The sequence below is a fragment of the Trichechus manatus genome, unplaced genomic scaffold (assembly GCF_000243295.1).
Source record: "Trichechus manatus latirostris isolate Lorelei unplaced genomic scaffold, TriManLat1.0 scaffold00159, whole genome shotgun sequence".
NCBI classification, from domain to species: Eukaryota; Metazoa; Chordata; class Mammalia; order Sirenia; family Trichechidae; genus Trichechus; species Trichechus manatus.
In genome coordinates this window covers 2,767,283-2,790,717 of record NW_004444095.1, presented here as the reverse complement: position 1 = coordinate 2,790,717, position 23,435 = coordinate 2,767,283, and the positions used below count along the sequence as shown (strand labels likewise).

The 23,435-nt window shown below is 35.5% G+C and overlaps 1 protein-coding gene across 1 annotated transcript in view; it reads left to right on the top strand.

Moving 5' to 3' along the window:
• Window positions 1–23,435, top strand: part of DMD (dystrophin) — a 2,372,918-nt gene that overhangs the window by 549,296 nt on the left and 1,800,187 nt on the right. Inside the window, exons 6-7 of the mRNA XM_004386236.2 lie at window positions 3,773–3,945; window positions 11,344–11,462. Coding sequence (XP_004386293.1) covers window positions 3,773–3,945; window positions 11,344–11,462 — 292 coding nt within the window. The remainder of the gene's footprint in view (window positions 1–3,772; window positions 3,946–11,343; window positions 11,463–23,435) is intronic.

Here is a 23,435-nt window from a genome sequence, read left to right as displayed (position 1 = left end):
AAACACTTAAATATTTTTTTCCTGCTCTATTCTCCTCATCACAATCCATTGAATCCCAAAAGATATTTTGATCAAAATTACATATTTACCTTTCTATTAAATAGTCAAAGAAGCCCTTGAATCTCAGCAAAGATTAAAGGATACTCTGGTCAAACTACTGTACTTTTCAGATCTATCAGATTGAGAATGGCATTAAGAGACGGAAGGATGTGAATCCTTTGTTCCAATGCCACATACTATGTTATTTATAGTGTTGTGGAGGCTTTCTCTTTGAACTTGTAAAAACTCAGGTATGCCAATTCTATTTTCACTGTCACTTTTGAGGACCAATTTTTTTCCAGTTTCCACTTCAAATAAAATTGTTAGCTTGTAAAAGAATGCCTATATCGAGGAATGAGAGATTTGAACACAATTGTGAAGTAGACAACATGTGGTGGTGGTTGTTGTTGTGTTGATACAACCCATCTTTTTTAGGGTAGAAAACTTGGCTCTGGCAACCAGCTGGAGATAAAAACAAATCTTACTAACAGTTGTGAACTATGAGAAGTTGGGCCCCTGCCTTTTCTTGCTTACTCAAGGGAAGGACTTAATTCCAGGGCTAGTTCATACTGAAATCTTGATAGTATTTATTATTTACACAACATATGATTAGAAAAGGAAGACGGTGTTTGCATAATTAAAAGCCCTCATTGTGAACTCTCATCTACCAAATGCCTTCTGTATAAGTCACTTCTTGTTCCCGTCTTCTTCAGGCCTTTCACACAAACTATCCTTTTCTTGTAGAAGACAATTCTTACCCCTTGCTGGCCCTGCCCCTTTCCTGCAACTCCATCTGTCAAAGGTGGGGTTCTAGGAAGTAGACTTTGAGGTTGAGTTTAGTAGGCAGGATGTTTATTAAGGCGTATGCTTGGAACCAAGCCTGTGGAAGAGAGGAGGGGAGGGGAAAAGGAGAGAGGAAGAATAATCCCAGTCAACCCAACAGAGAGTTCTGGAGCTAGAATGGCTGCTTAGAGTTGTCCCGAGTAGGGCCAAAATGGCTGAGTCTTTTTTTGTTGTTGCTGTTAATTTTACATATTTTGTTGTTGTTGAGAATATACACAGCAAAACATACACTAATTCAACAATTTCCACCTGTAAAATTTAGTAAAGTTGGTTACGTGCTTCGAGTTGTACAACTATTCTCACCCTCCTTTTCTGAGTTGTTTCTCCCTCATTAACTTAAACTCACTGCCTCCTAAGGTTCCTATCTAATCTTTCAAGTTGCTGTTGTCAATTTGATCTATATAGATAGATCTTGAAAGAGCAAAATGCTCAAGGCAGATATTCTTTAGTAGTTAAGCTGAACTATTGTTTGTTTGGTTTTAAGAAGACTTCAGGGGATGGCTGAGTCTTTCTACCACTCCCTTTTATCGGTCACTTGATGTGGGCTGCACTGGGAAGGGCTAGACTTTGTGGAAGACAACTCTGCAACTCAGGCAGTCCCTGAAGGGGCTGACAGATAGATGAAAGTTGCCTTAAGACGGCAGAAGCAACAATTCCTTTCTTGAAGGGGAATCTTGGTGGTAGTGAATCTCTACATCCATCACACCTTCTTTGTCCAGTTAACTCCTGGCCATTTTTTGAAATCATTGCTCAAAGGACACTTCAGACTTTTAAAAATAAACAGCTGCATGTGTGTGTGCACACACACATATGCACACACACAGCTGGTTATATTAGTTTCTTTTTTTTTTTTTTTCTTTCTCTCTCTCTGTTAGGGATAATAAGCCCTGAGGACAGGGACATTTTCTTCTTACAGTCTCACTATTAGGACTGACTCAGTGCCTGACTCAAGGTTGATCCTCAATAAAGGTATCTCCTTGATGGTCTTTATCATAGGAAAAGAAGAAATGATTATCCACATCCTCCTTTGTTTATTTTTTCTCAGCAACATTTGTACAGAGTAGAAGCAATGCAAATAAGGCTGAGGCTGATAAGCTGAGTTAGTGACATAATGACACTAAAGCAGTTTTGAATCGAATACTGTGTTGTCCTTTAACATTATGCATATCAAGGGCAGTCTGGCCAAGCATTTCACAAATGAATCCCATTCATCATGGGAAGGTTGTGGGACCGGTGCAGATCTATCACTACCACTGAGTAGGTATCTGCTGATTCCAATCCTGGTTCAGCACAGGACACAAAGTACAATTGCAATTGCTGTACATGGATGTTGTCCACTATATAACTTTAGAATATGATGAGGAAAATATATGTACCTTATATAACTATTTGACCTATTTATTCACTGAGCAATTGACTAAATAAGCAGGTCAGGAAGGAATTAAGAAAACTGGCTAATCCACCCCTAAATAATACATTTAGCTATCAAGGGATCCTGACAAATATATGCAAACATTTCCCATCTTTAAATCATTACCACCTTTACAGAACATCTTCTCAAATCCTTTTAATGTACTTTAAAGTCAGATTTAATACACTATCCTAAAATTTGCATTAAATTTTTCATAAAAAGATAACTAACATTGGAGATGTTAAAATATGCATTTACCCCAAGGCGTTTGTTAACTTCTACATGGATGAAGAAGCAAAATAAATGTTATATTTATAATATACAATAAACGTTCCTTATCTGATCAAATATTAATAGTAATGGACCCTATAGTTCTCAAAAAGAAAGCTCTCGTTGGTAAGAACTATGGTGACTGATAAGGGTCATGACTTATATTAAAGAAGTAGACTGGTAAAGTAATCCTTTAGGAAAATATGTGGACAGTTTCTTCTATAGTGAGGTGTCATTACTTTCTTGAAACGTAGGAAACAATTGCTTAGAATGGATTACTGCCTGGAATCAGATTAGAGGAATGAAACTTGAAATACTCTAATCTGCTGAATGCCATTTGCACAAAGCCTAGGAGAGAATCAAATATACAAAAACCAATCAATGAAAATAAAACTAAGGCAGCACATCCACAGCTTTAGGAATATATACTTCTTTCCTTTCTTTTATTGGTTTTTGCTATTTATTTTAAATAGGCAACTCATTTCTGTATTTTTTTTTTCAGTTCAGTCAGTAAATAGTAGGCATTATTTCAAGTTATAGTATAGACGGAGGAGTTTTATCTTGTTAAATTATGCTATTTAATTCTTACAGCAACCTTATATGTATAGATAAGGAGATTGGGGCCTAAAAATGTTAAACAGGTTGCCCAATTAAAAAAAAAAGTAAATAGAAAAACCAAAATTTTAACCTAGTTTGAAAACAATGTAAGCCCTTTCTCATTGTCACTGTGCTGGTTCTGCTATCCTAATATTGCAAATATATCTTAAGTCCTTGGTTAAAAACATGTCTAATGATGTTTACACTTTATTCTCAAACATTTCCATAGGAAGCTACAATGTCAACAGTTCTATAAACACTAAATTTAATAGATTACCTTGAAAACCCTATGGGACAGTTCTACTCTGTCCTATAGGGTGGCTATGAGTCGGAATTGACTAGACGGCAATGGGTTTGGTTTTTTTGGTTTATGGCAGAATCCAGGGGTGATAGTAAAGGTGTTCAAAAATGGTATGGTACAAACACCAAATAGAATACATGCCTGACGAACTAGAATGGACTGAGTTCTGGTTGAATCTACTAATTTTTTTATTACTAATTTGCCCTAAAGTTCTCATTATTTATTACTGAAAATTGAGGATTTTCACATGTAAGTTTGTGGGTTCTTGATCAGGGAATGCATTTTCTTATGAAAATTGTTTCCACATGCAGGTCAAAAATGTAATGAAAAATATCATGGCCGGATTGCAACAAACCAACAGTGAAAAGATTCTCCTGAGCTGGGTCCGACAATCAACTCGTAATTATCCACAGGTTAATGTCATCAATTTCACCACCAGCTGGTCTGATGGCCTGGCTTTGAACGCTCTCATCCATAGTCATAGGTAAGGAGATTACTGAGGGACTGAATACTTCTTAAGTAAGTGTTGGTTTCCAGACTGTTGATGTTTTTCCCCCACAGCATGGTTCCAGATCATTTCATACCATGCATCATGTTATATGTGTTGACCATATTGATCCAACCATCCATCAGAATGAATGGAGTAGGAATATTTATAGTAATATTTATAATATATCATTTGGATGTTGAAATATTAAAACTAATGGAGCATGACTGTAGTCACGGAGGCGGTGTCAACATATTTGAAACTGGGACTCTCCCAGAAAATCCAGGATTATTTAGATGGAGTTACTTCTTTATAGAAATAATGTGTTGGTATGAGGCTAAACTACAGAGCTAAAGAATGGTATCAAATTTCATGTTAGCTGTAGTAAAATTAACTGCTATGATAAGATAAATAATACAGAAAAAGGTACATTCATTTAGTCAGAGGCACATTTAGATAAGAAACTCTATGCCAAAAAAAAAAAAAAAAAAAAAATCCATTGGCATCAAGTCAATTCCAACTCATAGTGACTGACCCTATAGCAGTGGATTTGAACTGCCAACCTCTTGGTTAGCAGCTGAGCTCTTAACCACTATACCACCAGGGCTCCAGGAGACCCCAAAGGCCCTGTATATATCCTTACTGGTCAGGATTAAAAGAGGCTCTTGAGCATTTTAGCAACCAAGGCAGAAAGCAGAATACAATTAATCCTATGACTCAGTCTTCTGAACAGGGTTTACAAACCTGTTCATTCCGGTTCAAACCCCTGCTGAGAATTTGCATTTCCACCCCCAGATATAGTGAATCTGGATCTACATTTTAACAAATCCCCAGGTGATAAGATTTGTTAAAATGTATAAGAATCACCTAGGGCTCTTCTAGAAGCCCTCGTTCTGAGCATCAAAAGAAATCAATTAGTCAGGAAGAGAAAAGCAATTCCTATGAAGTGGGTGTGAGAGAATTCTTCTCACTGTGATACAGTGAACCCAATGTCCTCAACTATATTCCATACAATAATATATTTCTTAAGATAACAAAATTGCAGTCCCTGGGTGGCACAAATGGTTAAGCACTACTAGTTAGTTGAAAGGATACCCATTTGAACCCAACCAGAGGCACCACAGAAGATGGGCCTGGCAATCTGCTTCAGAAAGGTCTTAGTCTTGAAAACTCAAAGGAGCATTTCTACTCTGCACACATGGGATCACCATGAGTCGGAATCCACTTGCAGCAGCTAACAACAACAACAGCAAGGTAGCAAAATAACTGTTTACTTTTTCTTATAAAAGAAGCTTAGTAAATGAATTAATACCAGTTCAAGAAACAGGAAAACAACATGGGCAATATATATATATGTACCCAAACCAACTTATAGTGACCCCATAGGGTTTCCGAGGCTATAAATCTCTGCAGAAGCAGTCTGCTACATCTTTCTCCTGCGGAGTGGCTGGTGGGTTCGAACCGCTGACCTTTCGGTTAGCAGCCCAGTGCTTAACCACTGCACCACCAGGGCTTTGTGTATATATATATATATATATATATATATATATATATATGCATGTATATGTATGTGTATATGTATGTATATATGTACGTATATATATGGAGCCCTGGTGGTGCAGTGGTTAAGAGCTTGGCTGCTAACCAAAAGGTCATCAGTTCAAATCCACCAGCACCTCCTTGGAAACCCTATGGGGCAGCTCTACTCTGTCCTGTAGGGTCGCTATAAGTCAGAATCGACTGGACGGCAAAGGGTTTTGTTTTTATATATATAGTAAAATGTATATACATTTACCCAAGGGTTATCTACATTGGGCTTCCTATTACCCATCTGTGTTGTCCAACCCAATCCCCAGGTCAAATACATTGCTTAATCGACTGTGTTTGAAATGTCACTGGACTTCATCTTCCCTGTTTTTCAATGTAGCTTATCTTTTCTTGTTTTGATCTTTCTTTTTTTGATGAACCTTCTATTTTCCTATGCCAATCTTCCTTCTAGAAAAGTCCAGAATATAAATTTTCTTTATGATAAAGCTCAATCCAAGAGCAAACACTCTCTAAATAAGCATTTCTGCCCGAGGTCTTGTTCCAGCTGAGTTTAATTAACCCCATACAAACTGGGTTTCCAGGTTAATGACTCAGCAACCTAATTTTGGAAAGAAGGCAGACTAGCATGCACTTGGCGTGTTAAACAATGTTAACACATTGTTTTTCGTAAGTGTGACATAAAGGAAAATATTCCCCAGCATCAATCCAGCCAGATGAGAAGGGATAGAGATGTTCATTCTGCATCATAAGTGAGCCATTATTTATGCAGCCACATGCTTTGCTGTAAGAGCCTGAAAATATTGATCTGGCTGTTCATGTACGCATTTGCAGATGAACAAAAAATCAAGAATCAGGTTACACTGTCCTTGTTGACTCTTTAACATCTTCTCTTCAGGTGGATGACTTCAATGATTCAAGCATGTTCACACACTACATTTGTTCATACTCTGTTTCCTGATTTCTGAATATATTTATAGGTAATAAACATATTCAGATTGTCCTGCTGCATCTGCCCCTGACCCACTCTTTCTCTCTCAAAATATCTTCATCTATATGTTCTCTCCTGTCTTATTATACATATCATCAGTAACTACCTTTTTATAAGTTACATGACTATATCTCAAGAGGTTTCCCACATTTGATTAATGCTCTTTCATGAATAATGCCCCCCTTATTTTATGTGTTTGACAGATGTTCATATTGTTTTTCTAAAGAGAAAAAAGGTGGAATTCTCTGTTCCAAGGTGATTGTCATTGTTACACTTACAGATGACAGAGGTGTCCTTATTTCAATAACTGAGTGACTAAGCAATATAAAATAAAGGCATGTGCTTAATATAGAACACAGGGCTTGACAAAAGACCTTGCCAAAGGTTAGGATATTGGGAACTGTGTATGTATTTACAGATAATTTTTATTTTAAGGTGGAGACAATTAAAAGTTCTGTGTTAAAACGCAAATTTCATTATAGTGCCATTAAAAAGAAGCCGCATTCTACTTTTGTTGGAAAACTAAATGATGCTAGATTTGAAAACATGCTCCAAAAATGCAGACAAAATTGTTATAAGTATAAAGTTAGAAAAAATTTATCTTTTTCATTCCTTATTTCCATTTAGTACAATAGAAGTAGCACAGCAAGTGCTTAAAAAAATTAGACATTAGAGAGGGGGATAAAGGATAAAAGAAGCAAAAGGTGTCTTCATGGATCCAATGTTATCCAATAAACTTCACTCTCTAAAAGCAGTCACTGTCAACAACTATTTTTATTCCTTCTGATGTTATCATCATAATACATAGTACGTATTTTTATTGATTGATTAATTGCTTTCCAGCAGTGTTATTTACTCCTTACTATAAAGCCCACAAATATTAACTCTCACCCCCATCTATCTCTTGTTTTTTATTAGTTACATTAAAATGATTCTATTCTATTCTATTGTTGCCTTTATTACCTTAAATGATATGATTTTTGTTGTTGTTAGCTGTCATTGAGTTGCCCTTGACTCATGGCAACCCCATGTGTTACAGAGTAGAACTACTCCATAAGGGTTTTCTTGGTTGTAATCTTGAAAGAAGCACACCACCAGGGCTTTCTTTTGCAGAGCAGCTGGGTGGGTTCTAACCACCAACCTTAAGGTTAGCAGGTGATTGAAAACTGCTAGCTCCACTCAGAGGCACCTCGGAAAAAGGCCTGGCAATCTGCTTTGGAAAGGTCACAGGTATGAAAACCCTGTGGAGAACAGTCCTAGTCTAAAACACATGGGGTTTACATGAGTCAGAATCTCCTCAACAACAACTGGTTAGTGATATGATCATACCTTTTAATTAATTTTCATCAAGTTCAGAATATGAGGACAAGAAAATTTTTACCCTTATTCTTAATTCTTCCTCTTCATTTCCCATTTTTTATTATATTATTTTTGAATCAACAAGGTTTGTTAAACATTATTTGTTTTGTGAGTATAGGTGTTCTTGGGTTGAGTCTATAAATTGAAAATGCATTACTGTTATTATATACATATTATTAACTTTAGAGCAAAGTAATGGAAGTTGTTTTTAAACAATTATTATTTACTAGGCACTATTCTAAGTAAAATATCCCATCTCTTTCTTATGACGTTGTTGTTATTGTTAGTTGCCATCAAGTGGATTCCGACTCAAGGAGATCTAAGGTGTGCAGAGTAGAACTGCTCCATAGGGTTTTCAAGGCTGGGAACTTTTGGAAACAGATCACCAGGACCATCTTCTGAGGCACCTCTGGGTAGATTCAAATGGCCAACCTTTTGGCTAGTAGTTGAGCACTTAACCATTTGCACTACCCAGGGATTCCTCTTATGACATAACCAAAAAAACCAAACCTGATGCCGTCGAGTCGATTCAAACTCATAGTGACCCTATAGGACAGAGTAGAACTGCCCCACAGAGTTTCCAAGGAGTGGCTGGTGGATTCGAACTGCTGACATTTTGGTTAGCAGCCGAGCTCTTAACCACTGCACCACCGGGGCTCCCTCTTACGACATAAAACCTAAACCAAATCCATTGCTGTTGAGTCGATTCCGACTCATTGCTACCCTATAGGACAGAGTAGAACTGCCCTATAGGGCTTCCAAGGAGTGGCTGGTGGAATTGAACTGCTGATCTTTTGGTTAGTAGACGAGCTCTTAACCACTTATTTCACAAATCAGGAAACTGAGGCACAGAGAGCTTATATGGCTTACCTAAGACCATTTGGCTAATATGTGGTAAAGCCAAGATTGGAATTTATGGAGTTTGACTCGAGTCCCTCCTTATCCACTAGGGTAGCCTGTCTCATCCATTCTGTCCATTTCCACAAAAGGCTGATGATACTTGGTTGCATGTTCTTATTTATGAATTCATGTCCAGGTTAGGATAGGAAGGAAGCTATATGGATTTCCTCTTTAGTTGATTACTTTCCAAATTCTTTATGCAGTTGAACATCATCCAAAAACCAAACCAAACTCATTGCCATTGAGTTGATTTCAACTCACAGCGACCCCAAAGGACAGAGAAGAGCTGCCCCATAGAGTTTCCAAGGAGCGCCTGGTGGATTCGAACTGCTGACCTTTTGGTTAGCAGCCGTAGCTGTTAACCACTATGTATAAAATGCTAATTTATTAATTTTGATGATTTAAAACAATTAATTAGTTTTATATTTAAAGCTAGAAGGGAACCTAAAGGCTATTTAGTAGAATTCTTTTTTTTTTCCTCATTGAGACTCAAATAGGTTATATAACTCTGTAAGATAACCTGTCACCCTTAAGGTTAGTTAATGGCCAAAGAGAAGGGGAAGGGGATGAAGAGAACTGTGTTCGAATACGTAAGCAATTATATGTTTTTTCACCATGATCATCTAAATTTATTTATTGTACTGTAGTTTCTTTCCCACTCGCATTGCCTAGTGGTTGTTGTCGTCAGGTGCTGTCAAGTCAGTTCTGACTCATAGCGACCCTAGGTACAACAGAACGAAACACTGCCTGCTCCTGTTCCATCCCCATTGCCTAGAGAGATATAAACAAAGATGGTACACAGGATGCATAGTGAAGTAACAACCCTACCAAATAGTCTCAATTTTAATTTTTATTTATTTTTTTCTTTCCATCACTAGAAGCAGTCTTTAATTTATAAATATTTTAGGTTCCAAAAGGTTGTTAACTGTTTTGGGTAATTTGGGGCATATAGGTATTAGTGATTGGGTTTCCTGAGTAGCCCAAAAATCCTAGTGAATTTGTTATGGTAGTATCAATTAAAGAAAAGGAAATAAGAAAGTCAAATGAGATATAAACTTATAAGTTTATTTTGAATTCTAGTCCTAGAAAACAGCAGCTAACCCTGTCTTCCACCTCTTGATAGTAGGAATCTTCTAATAGCGTCAGTCCTGTGAGGTCTTGATTGCCTAAGCACATCCTGCTTTCTCCTTCCTAAGACCTTTAATTAATATCACTCAATTTAGAATTCTATTCTCAAATACTTTTCTTAATCTAAACCCAAACCACTCTTTAGGACTCCCAGAAGCCTCAAAAAAAAAAAAAAAACTTTCCTGACCTCTTCAGATCTTACAAAACCTATCTTATTATCTGTATTTTATTCACGTTTAGATTTTAATTAACTTATCCTTAATTTTCCCTCAGTAGATTTCAAATCCTTACAGGATAAGAGTAGTGTCTTATACTCCTTTGTGTTTTCTCTATCACCAGATAGAATAACACTGACGTAGTATGTGTTCATCTCTTCTCTCATGTAGTCAGCAATTTTTTATTGGGCACCTACTAGCACCTACTAACTGTCAGGCTGGGTATCTAGCAGTGAAAACAGCTGCTAAAAAATCTGTGCCTTTATGGAGCTTACATTCTCCTGGGTGAGACAGATAAATAGACAAGCTTGATTAAAATATATAAATGTTAAATAATAGGAAGTGCTAAGGAGGAAAAAAAAGTAGTTAAGGGAGAAAGGAAATGAGTATACAGATGTTTGTTTGATGGGGGGATTGCAAAGTTTAGATGAGGTGGTCAAGGAAGGAGTCACAAAAAATGTAATGTGACTAAAGACCCTCAAAAACTCAAGGAATGGCCCATATCAATTTCTGAGAGGAAAGAATTTCAGAGGAAACAGCAAATGCAAAGGCAGAAAACTATCTAGCGTCTTCGAGAAATATGAGGAGAGAGGCAGTTTATAAAATCTATGAGTTAAAGGGGAGCCAGACCATGTAGGGCTGTGCAGGTGACAGTTAAAAGTGTGAATTTTATTCCCCTGATTACAGGGTACACAGAAGAAAGCTATGATGAAACTTATATTTTAATAGATCACTCTAATAGATCACATCAGACTCTAAGATTTTTCATCTGTGCAATGGGAAGTTTGAACTTGCCTTTGATTATTGAGATAAGAACTCTGCAATAAAAGTAGAGTAATAGGGTGGAGAGGTTAAGATCAGAATCTCAGTTTTGGACACTTGAGGTTTGCGATGCGACTAAGTAGAGATACTGAGTAGGCAGATAAATATCTGGAGTTCAGGAAAGAGGTCTGGGCTAGCCTGTAAAACTGGGAGTTTATCAGCAAATGGCTATTCAAAGCCACAAGAGTGATGGAGATTAATACAGTTTCGTTGCTTGGATTACTTAAAATAAAATCGACTTTGTTTTTTTTCAAGATTTTCATTTAAAATTGTGACGTTTAAATAAGAAATGTTATTGAGGGTAATAAACAGTAATACCCAACTCTTAAAGACTACTGACAGGGGTTGCCAATCAAAATTCAGAATTGAAGTGAATCACGTGGAATGTTCTAGTTTGATTGCTATTTATCTTTGCATATGTGTCTGTTTTTCCAGGCCAGACTTGTTTGATTGGAATAGTGTGGTTTGTCAGCAGTCAGCCACACAACGATTGGAACATGCATTCAACATCGCTAAATATCAATTAGGCATAGAGAAACTACTTGATCCTGAAGGTTGGTACATTTGCGGACTACCACTGTTTTTAATACGGTTTAATGTTTTTCATCTTAGACTTGACATTTCCACATACTAAACGCAAAATGGAAAAAAAATTACATTTCTCTCTATTCTTAGTGTATTAAACATGTTCTCTCTTTTCAAACTATATTGTCAATTATCCCTCATGAATTTAATTTTCAAAATGCCAACCTCTAAGACTAAAGTGTAAAACTTAAAAACAAACAAGCGTTTAGAATGTTCATGCCTCACAATTGGAGCATACTACATTTGGAATACACTGACTCCAAATAATTTTAGAAAGTTAATGTTTTGCTTATTCTGCCAAGCGATTTGATAGACTAATCAGCTATAATTAATTAGCTACTCTTGCCAATTCCATTCATAAGCTATATAAAAGGCAACCTAGCTTACTATTTAATCAGGAAATCTATTCCTGACACTGCTTCTGTTATAATTTGTCACTCTGGGGAAGTCCTCCATTGAATATTTATTCATTTTTTATTTCTTTCCTTGACAGGCAGCACTGTATTTATATTTTTATTCTATTGTACTTATATAACTTTCATCCTTATTTCTTGCACTACGTAGTGATACTGTTCAGGCACATGGATAATGATGACATTCGGATCTTACTTTTCTCCTATCCTATGAGGTACTTTTTTGATGTGCCAACTTCTTTGAAATTGGTGACTCAGTTCTCACTTTCCTGAGGCTTTATTTATCCACACTCTTAAACCAAAAGTTGGAGAAAGAACGTCAGTAGGATTGATATTTGTGATATAATAGAAGCTGATATTTGAGTCAGGTTATATAATCCGATGATGTTTAGGGTATTGTGTCAATTCTAAAAGAGGAGACCATCAAGTGGTGGCGGTAGGTCTCATCAGGAAAAGCTCAGACCTAATTCACAGGGTAGCCTTAAACTCATGAATTTATTATCAACTAGAGTCCAATCCTCAGTGTTGCAGGCCCAGAAATCGGATTGCCTTAGCTTCTCAGTAGCAGATCAATCTTGGGGAAAGGCGGGGCTCACTTTAAACACGCTTCAAAAAATTATATGTAAATCAGAGTTGGAATTCATTAATTTTAAAGGAGATATTTAGCCATCACCAAATCCAGAATACTCGTATCTAATTGACCAATCCATCTGTCAGTGAGCACATGTACTTGGGATGGCAAATTAAAACAACACAGTTGTGACTTTGTGAGGCTGGAATTAGATTAAGCTCATTAGAAATGCTTCCTCTCCTTTCCATAATGCACGGCTGAACACTGACTTCAAAAACCCCTTTTCTGTTGCTTCTGTAACAGATCATCATCACTCCTGTGATAGTTTAGGTCTTGTCTCCTTACTTTGCAAGATGGGGGAGGGTCACCTCACTATTGACTGCAAGTATTCATTCACATGTTTTTTCACATCTGTGAGGAAGATAGGGCAGATATCATGAAAATCTGGACTCCAACCCAAGGATAAGAGCTACAGAGTATAGATTTTAAGGATAAGCTTGTTGATGTGTGAGTGTGTGTGTGCGCGCACATGTGAGTTTATCTACATATGGTATTCATTTCCCTTTACCTGGCATATATATGGTAGTTATTCTTATGTATGCCCTACCCTTTTATGAAACAGTAAGAGTAGGTTTACATTATATCTTTTTTCTTGTTAGGTGTTATAATGGCTTTTGACCTATGTGTTCTCCTTTGAATCAGTGGAGTAGGGGTACCTCGATGGGAAGCCACATCATAATCAGAAAGTATATTTATGAGCCTGTAATCAGAAAGGGGCAATTACATTAGTAATATATCTTATTGTATAAAATGCCCTAATATACCCAACTCCATATGCTGTCCTGCTCTCCTAAATGGAAAGCATGTATTGAAATGTACAACATAATATAGGCAATAGGAAGACCATTATAATATCTCAACCTTGACACTTTAGTCAACCAAATATAATAAGAACTAAAAACTGATTAATAAAGATCTAAGCATGGGTTATGTTCTCCTTTTACCATTTATGGACTCCAAATTTAAAGAGAATTCTTTCTTATCGAAATGTTTATTAAAGTTTATTTATGGCTGTCAGTTAGATGAGGATTCAGCATACATCTTATGTTATATTTTTTAAATATCTCTAGTTCCCACTAGTATGTCAAGGGAAATATGCAAGAATGCATTTAAATACTATGATAAAGTATGTTTCAAGAGATGATATCGATGATTGAAAGATAAAGGAAATATTAAATAAATCATGAGGACTTTTCTTTACTGATTTCATTAGTCATAAAAGAAGAACATCACTCAGGATTTAAGTCCTAGAGCATTTTCTTCAATGTCTAATGGGAGATTCATGAACATCTTTCATAACCTATATAGTACTTACCTTTTAGTTTATATTTGTATTTCTCCAAATACTGGTTCTTTAGCTTATGCATGATGATGTCAGCTATTTTCCAAAGGGTTTTTCATTTCATGTCTAATATGCACTTAGGAAGTTAAGTTCTTTATGTCTGGGGAGATTTTTTTATTATTCAGGGATTGAAGTTATATTTGGCTTAAAAAATACCTGTTAGAAGCATGTTTTTCAAATTTTAAACATGCCATTTTGATTGGGTTGATTTATAAATTAAAGAGTCATTGAAATATACTGCATATGTAGAGTTTAGGATGTTTTGTTTGGCTTTTAATGGTGTTTTGAGACCTGAGGTAGTTTTAAGTAGTGTCACCGTTTAAAATGAGTAGTAGCATGAGCAATTTCAGGAGCTATGTTTTCAGTGTGTTTAAATGGTAACCTATGTATAAAATAATTAATACTAGGGTAAATTATTTAATAATTTTTGCATCTTTATGCTCATAGATACAAAAAGGTTTATTTCCTTTCAAAATATATCCTATTATGAATGAGACATTTCACTTTCTATCACAATTTCTCTCTAAGACATACCTTGCGCATGCATTGTGGATGTTCTGTACACTGTTTTCATCCCTGAATGTCAAACAAATTGGTTTGTTTGCCAATCCACAGAACACTCCTTGTATTACGAGAATACTTTGCAGCTTTTCCTTGTGAATAGCGAAGTGAAGATGGTCTCTTTAAAGGAATGAAAAAGTCAGGGATAAAAAATTGTGCTGGCTCTAGATGTCTTGTGCATAATATTGCAGATAGTCCTTTCCACTTGGATATGCAATACAATATGGAAATGCCCTCACTTGTTTATCAGGTTAACGTTAGAATGAAAAACGAATGATGAGAGTCAAACTTGAGTAACAAAGAAAAGAACACTAAGATTTGGGAGAAATATTTATAACCTTGAAATGACATTTACAAACCAATTAGAGTTTGATTTTAATCCACTTCATTTTGACTTCATGAGGATGGTGACACAGATTCTATTTTCTGCTTGGCTAATCCCTACGTCACTCCTCAGTTGTTTTTATAGTCTACTTTTCCAAGAATTATCTCTGCCTATTGGAAAGTTTTATCTCTAAAGGAATGTTCTCAGATTTTACTTTGCATGCATGGAGGTTTTTATCCTTAAAAAAACAGCCAAGGGAAAATATGTATCTGAATTTACTATAAACAACAGAAGAATGTCTCTAAGGCTTTTTATTTGGGGTGTGATATCAATTGTTTGAGCAAGTGGCATTAGGTCATTGCCAGGTTAGATGAACTGATGGACTATATTATTTACTTGTTGCTATAGGAGCCGTGGTGGTGCAGTGGTTAAGACCTCGGCTGCTAACCAAAAGGTCAGCAGTTGGAATCCACCAGCCACTCCTTAAAAACCCTATGGGGCAGTTCTACTCTGTCCTAAAGGGTCGCTATGAGTTGGAATTGACTCGACAGCAAGGGGTTAATGAGTCAATTCAGACTCATGGCGACTCCATGTGTGTCAGAGTAGAACTGTGCTCCATAGGGTTTTCAGTGGCTGATTTTTTGGAAGTAGGTCATTGAGCCTTTCTCCCAAGCTGCCTCTGAGTGGACTTGAAACTTTAACATTTCAGTTTGCATCCATGTACATCAGAGCTTTTATTTTCTTCTGTCAGTGTTCCAACCGTCACATTTGGATACTGTAAAAACAAGAAATGTTAATAAGTTTTTTACACAAGTTAAAATTGAAAGGGTAAAACCATACCAACTCAGAAGTATTGTTTTTCAGTTAAATAACTAGAAATTTGTATGGACATGGACACTCATTTCATATCATTAAGATTGATTTTATTTTCTAGAACCCACTGTAGAATAACTTTGCTTTCAGAAAATACGATGACGGGTGGCTATATTGGTGTCCCTCGTGTGTATCATACTTCAACTAGAAATTGTTTTTGTAAATCTCGCAGACTATTTATAGGCAAACTCTATGCAGTTCAAAGTGATTTGTTTTCCATATAATATTTAAACAAAAAATTTGACATTACACATGTGAATAAAAATGGCCACTGCCTTTTTTTTATTGTGGTAAATATATATGTAACAATATTTGTCATTTCAACATTTTTTACATATACAATTCAGTGACATTAATCATATTCATCATGTTGTTCAACCATCACCATTATCCATTTCGTAAATTTTCTATCCCCCTTAACAGAAGCTCAGTGATAAAAAATTTACAAAATACCTATTCCATTGTACTTTTTTAAAAAATATTTATTTATGTTATTATCTCTGGCAGAGGGTCTTCAGAAGTATTACACGTTGTTATTATCTAATCCTAGATTCCGAGTTTCTTGGTGAACACAGTTTTTGGTCTAGTTATTCTGGTATGGAAAATAGAAAGTATCATCTGCTTATTCAGATATGGTAATAGCAAAATAATGTTCCTATCATGTCAGCAGGAGGCCACTTACATTTTCCAGGGTTTTCTTTTTTAAAGACACATTAAAATTTGATCATTAAAACCAAATTGTATCATTTAATAGTGTTAAATGTAATAATAATGGAAATATTTCTTTAATTTTGAACTTCAGTGGATTGCAATCGAAATGAACAAATTAGAGACGGCATTATTGTATTAGCATTTCTTTAATGTATCTTCAGCACAACCTTTGAGCAAGGGAATTTGGAAAACACTGTTAAATAATTTAAATACATACTTTTATTAGCATTGCTTAGAGCAGAAACTAATATTGATACATAATGAGGCTTTAGAAAAACTGATGGCTGATGTAGAAATCTGGAGAAATGTGATTAACATATTGTTAGTTTGCATATCATTGGAACAAGGGTACTTATTAGAATATCCTTGACTATCTTCAGGTTTTATCCTTAACCTTAAGATACTTCTCTGTTCCACGGCCAGACACGTTGCATAACTAGCCTTGACCACTCACTGCCACATTCATATGCTTTAATGCATTTATTTCAGTTAGAGAGAACTATACCAGTGTATCTGGAAGCATCCTCAGATCAATCATGACTGCTAAAGGAAAGAAATCTTTAAGGAACAATGAGGCAGTGCTTTGTATACAAAGGTAATACTTTCTACCTGGGTACAACGTTACCAATGAAAGGTTAAAAATATTTTGTTAACATCAAAATGAGGCTGCAGATACTATATTAATGTTTGTAATACTGATTGTAATATTAACATTAAAACATTAATCTTTCAGTCTCCTGTTTCATATGGAGAACTTTTAAATTGCTTGTTAAAACAGAAATGCTATATATATATATATATATATATATACACATTATATATATATATACATATATATATATATATATATATATATACATATGTTAACACATATTTCCTAGTAACCTGAAAAGCCAGAAAGAGGCATATTTGGGAAGGGGGATAGAAAGAGAGAGAGAAATATTTATATTTAGCGTCTTTTTTTCATCTCCTCTCTCTGTATTTTAAATTTCTGTTTTACTCTCAGTTCAGATAACATAGAAAACTGAATATTTTCAGGACAATTTGAACCAATCACTAATAAAGTAAAGTTATTTTGGTCTTGCTGATCCTTTTCAGTTTCTTGGATGACTGAAATAATTGGATGTAACTGTCCCAAATTCACCCACTTAGACACAAAGAGACCTGCAAAATGTTCAGTCGGCTAGCTATGTGTGTGCATGGCCTGAATTTACCCTTTCTGCCATAATTTGGTGTTTTCCTACGAAAGTTTCATGTTCTTTTGTAATTTATCACAATTTTGACTTCATGAAAAATGATCAGCCAATTTATATTTTGTATCTCTCCTAGGGTTTGATTTGTTAAATTAGGATGAATATGCTATAGTTAAGCAAGGGAATTTCTTAATTTGGGGGGAAATTAAATTAAATGAGGAAATACAATCTAATAATTTACTTTGTGATTTGCATTGTGGATAAGATTCTATACCAAATTTGTTCAGAAACTTTTGAGTATAATCCGAGCATAGATAACTGGAAATCTTTTTTTCAATTAATTTACCAGGATTTTTTTCCAACTGTTAAAAAAAAAAACGTTCTTGGCCTATAAATCCATACTAAATCATTTTGAATGACTGATAAGCACATCTATAAATTGTTTGAACAATGAGAAAAGCAGCCACTACTTTCCAATGCTGAATAACATATAATAGTGTTGCTTATTTGTTAATGATTTTTTTTTAATTCAGCTATGAAGGCATAAATGATACAATGGTGACTTTCAGTAATGAAAATGCTCCATAGTTTATCTGTGATTCTTATCATGGAAGGGTGTTGTCTTAAATCAAAAACATTTTGAATAATTAAATAATGATACAAAATGAGAATAAAATGGCATAGTTTACAAACATCTATGTGGTTTTACTGAAGTCAGTGATAAAATTTTAAATTAAAGCATATGTTGCTGATAGTTAAGACATTTGTATTCATTTTCACTGTCTTCAAAATGGATTTTAACTATATTTGATCAACAATTATAAGTGATATCACATAAACTTTTAATGAATATTTGATAGGTTTAAATCTGAGTATACGTATGTTGGTGAATATGTTTTCCAATTAAATAATAATAATAATTTCTTTCCATAAAGGTGTGTAGGCTTTTAAACAGCTAGAACATGAAATATATTGGCTTACAACATTATTTGGGCCAAAAAAATAATGAACCAGGGTCTTAGTCGATGGCATTTGTTTCTTGAAACAGGTTAATTTAATTGTCATAACAAGAAGTTTTAATCCTTGTAAAAGGAGACCAGAGGCTTTATAGTTATATTATGCCTGTGCTTAGAAATAATAAACTATATTCTTACATTTATTGTTTTATAGCAATCATGAGGGAGAGTAGGTCATATGATATCCATTTTACAGATGAGAAAACTGTTTCAGCTATTAAGTGCTTAGGGATTTTATGTATTATTAAAATTTAATTAGGTGGTTGAGACCCAGTATTTCTACTCTTTAGAAATAATAATAATAATAATCAATTGTTCTTCAATATCACACTTGTGAGATATTATTTTGATATTGCTGAATAAACTTTTACCTCAAATCGATACATAATTTTCCCTGTAAAAAGATTTAAAAAAAATTATCATCAGAGATATAAACTCAAACATGCAAAGTTCCTTTTGGTAAAAGAGAACTACAATTGAAATAGTATAACCATGTTCTAGGTATAGTACTTCACGTATGTTAATACTATTCCGTCTACACAGTAACTCCAGAGCAGTTTATCCTTATAGATGGACAAACTGAGGCTTAGAGAAGTTTACTAAAACCAAGTTTACACAGCCAGTAGATAGCTGAGTTGAAATCCGATCCAGGATGATCTCTTCTCAAAGTTGATATTCTTTCCAACTTGATTTTCTAATAAAATCATTTGGGGGAGCTTTTTAACAATATTGGGTCTGGGCTGATCTTCTGATTTCATTATTCTGAGTGAGTCCCTGGTACCAACACGTTTTAAAAGCTCATCAGATGAGACTGTCATGCAGCCAAAGATGAAAACCACTACAAGGACAATTGTTTCCATGAGATATGCTTATTTAAAGGACAAACCCCAGAATCTGTTGTTCCAGGATTTGTTCAGACCTCTAGAGTTTTCTTCCTCAAGAGGTGACTAAGCCTGTTGTTCACATCTGTAATTACTGGGGCATTGCTAATAACAGTCCTGTTGTTAATGAGAAATGGTTTGTCCACTAAATAAAAAAGAAATAGACTAGTTGTTGCGTAAGACTAGCCACCAAAATGTTCTCTTTAGGATTAAGGAACTTGGTTTATCTCCTGTTTGCATAGTGCTCTCTCTCTCTCCATCTCTTCTTCTATTTGTTACTTCACAGACATGTCTATAATAGAATGGTGCTCTCACTCTAACGGAGAGTCCACTAAAGAGATTGTCCAGGTGAGAGGAGCAGTGTGAGTTTCTTTTATGGTTTTATTTTTATTTTTTCTTCCCCTCTCACCTTGATCCTCGTTCATATCACTGTACCCTTCCATCAGGAGTCTGATGATCACTTTTTCACTTTTAGCTGATAAAAACCTCTTTCACTGGCTCAGCTGATAAAGACCTCTTATTCCAGAAAAATAATTTTTAATAATAACTAAGGTATAATAAAGAAAAAGTAAAGAAAAATGGAAGTCAATAAATTGTTTTCAGATACAACTTTCTGAGTCCATAAATTCAATTGAAGGAAGCAAATGGCTTTAGTTAACCCCATGATTGCTGATAATAATGCCATAAATAAATTGTCTTTAATCACAAGCTATTTTCTAGGATTTTTCTGAACAACCTGCCTTTCAGCCAAGTATATGACTTTTAGGGACAGGACATAATAGACTTTGGAGCCTGTACTATCACTGTAATTGTGAGGAGATCAAACTGGTAATCTGATTTACAAGATGCAATAGGCTTTAATCTAATACTACATTACTAAGCTTTATAGAAGGATACAAGCAGGGGATACGCTGGCATAGAATCTTTATCTCATTGCATGGCCCAGATGCAACCAAAGTACACAAGTTCTCTTCGCTCACATGGTGTGCATATGGTTACTGAGGATCTGAGTCAAAGGAGCTGGAGCCAACTCGGCGTCTACGGGTTTGGTTTTTTCCGTTTAAGTCACATAGGCCAAACGCCTGCATACCACTTCACAATTCCTTTGCCCCAACCATCAATCTCAGTGTTGCCAAAAAGTAGCAAACCTGGAAAACAAGAGAAGCACAACATTTCACAATCATTTTAATTCTGTGCAGCTCGGCTACTAACCTAAAGGTTGATGGTTCGAACCTACCCAACAGTCCCATGGAAGAAAGGCCTGGCCATATGCTTCCATAAAGATTAGAGCTAAGAAAACCCTATGAAGAAGTTCTACTGTGTAACACATGAGGTCATCTTGAGTCAGAATCGACTCAATGGCAATGGGTTTTTTGGTTTTAAGGAAAAAAAGAAGTCCGTGGTCATTTTTCTAGGCAGATCTAGATTAGCTGAGGCCTGATGTTAACGTTTTATTCACAGAGCCAAATAGTCTTGGATTAAAATACTATTTTTGCCTCAGAGTTGCTCACCTGCAAAGTAGAAACAATAATCTACCTCAGAGACTTACTGCAAACATTGTTAGATTATACCTTTGTAGTATTTGTGGAAATTAAATTCTAGTTCCCTTTCTACTTCTTGTAAATTATCTTAATTAAGGAGAACCGATCTTCCTCATTATTTTGCCTGCCTCTAGCATAAATACCGGCTCTCCTCAAATTAAGTAATTCCCCATTTTGTATCTTGCTGTTCACCCAGTGATTTTTCTGCTTCGTTCACTTTCCTGGTCTGAGGGATATTTCTGGTTCAGAACTGGGTTTCTGCACTGTAGTCTCTCACTTTCTTGAGCTTCACTGTATAATCTAGTCCTTCCCAGTTCAGATTATAGACTGCACATACATCTTGAATTCCTCAGTGAGGCAATAACAAACGCATGCATGCATGCACATACAGTCACACTGAATATTTCTGGCAAAAGTCTCTCGAAAGCTGGCTCATAATTATAATACCCATTCCTATAATTGTCATAGTATTTGTAAGACACTAATTAGCACATTTGTGAAAATAGTTTTTTTCCCACAATCATGACTTTATTTAACAATGAGGAGGTGGTTGAACGTTGAACTGGTTTCCAGTAACTCAGAAAAACCCTTATCTTCTGAAACCAGAAGTTAAATTTGTACAGAAATATTGATATAATCTGGTATGATGTTTATTGGGGATTATTAAGTGCTGGGTACAGTGTTTAACACTTTACATGCATTATTTCATTTTATTATCACATAAGCCCTAGGAGGTGGATACTATTATTATAGCCATTTTACAACAGAAGATTATAGATTTTAAGAGACTTGCCCACATCATTCAGGTGGGGAGTTGGAATTTAGATTCTCTGTTTGTTATTACTACAGAACATAATCTAATTGCAGAATAATATTCTCTTCCTCCCTGAATTATTTCGTTCGCATTGATAAAAAGTTACTGTCTTTGATACAGGCAGGGCAGATTGTCTTTGTTTTTAAGATGGAGGCACATCAATCAGTTGATTCCAGGTGTGCTGAAAATCAATGCAAAAGTCGTACAAACTGGAGTCAGACTAAGATAGATACTGGATTCTGCCTTTTTACTATGTTGCCTCCCTCAGAGAATAGTTAAATAATTAATGAAAGCAGAATGATGTTTACAAATTTTGCAAATATGGGATCCTATCCAAGTCACACTAAAATTACCATAGGGAAATACTAACCTGTTACGAACGTATTCCCCGGTACTCCCTCTTTCTCTGTTAAGTCTAGACATATAAAAAAATGACCAGAGTGTCACTTGTTGTTGTTGTTATTGTTAGGTGCTGTTGAATCGGTTCCAACTCATAGCGACCCTATGCACAACAGAGCAAAAACACTGCCTGGTTCTGCCCATCCTCACAATTGTTGCTATGCTGGAGCCCATTGTTGCAGCCATTGTGTCATTCCATCTCATCGAGGGTCTTCGTCTTCTTCGATGACCCTCTGCTTTACCAAGCATGATGTCCTCCAGGGACTGATCCCTACTGATAACATGTCCAAAGTATGTGAGACGTAGTCTTGCCATCCTTGCTTCTAAGGAGCATACTGGTTGTACTTCCTCCAAGACAGATTTGTTCGTTCTTCTGGCAGTCCATGGTATATTCAATATTCTTCGCCAACATCACAATTCAAAGGCATCCATTCTTCTTCGGTCTTTCTTATTCATCGTCCAGCTTTCGCATGCATATGATGCAACTGAAAATATCATGGCTTAGGTCAGGCGTACCTTAGTCCTCAAGGTAACATCTTTGCTTTCAACACTTTAAAGAGGTCTTTTGCAGCAGAGTTACCCAAAGCAATGGATCTTTTGATTTATTGACTGCTTCTTCTATGAGCATTGATTGTGGATCCAAGTAAAATGAAATCCTTGACAATCTCAATCTTTTTGCCGCTTATCATGATGTTGTTTAGTGGACCAATAAGAGTGTCACTTAAGGCATGCCGAAACATCTCACTTTCTCAAATATTTCCCCATTCAGCTTGTGATGTGAACATCTTCTCTTATCTAGATTGATATCCCACCTTGAGTCACACGTGGGTTAGATAAAAAAAAAAAAAAGACATGGTTATCCTAAGAAAGACTAAGTAAAAATGTGCATTTTTCCCTAGGCTTGAATATCTAAGTTTCTCTGTAGGGCACATTTTTTATCAGGGTTTATTATCTGAGCCAGTTTCAAACTTGTGTCTGTATAGAATCGGTTGGGCAAGTGAATACTTTGTGAAAATGACTGAAATTTCATTTCCTAATTCTTAGAACTGCTTTATTAATGTTCTAGCAGATGAGGCACTATGGGTAAAAACACATAAAAGGGAGAATATATAACCATTTTATAGTTTTTTTTTAATTTTTTTATTGTACGTTAGATGAAGGTTTACAGAACAAATAGTTTCTCATTAAACAGTCAGTACACATATTGTTTTATGACATTGGTTAACAACACCACGACATGTC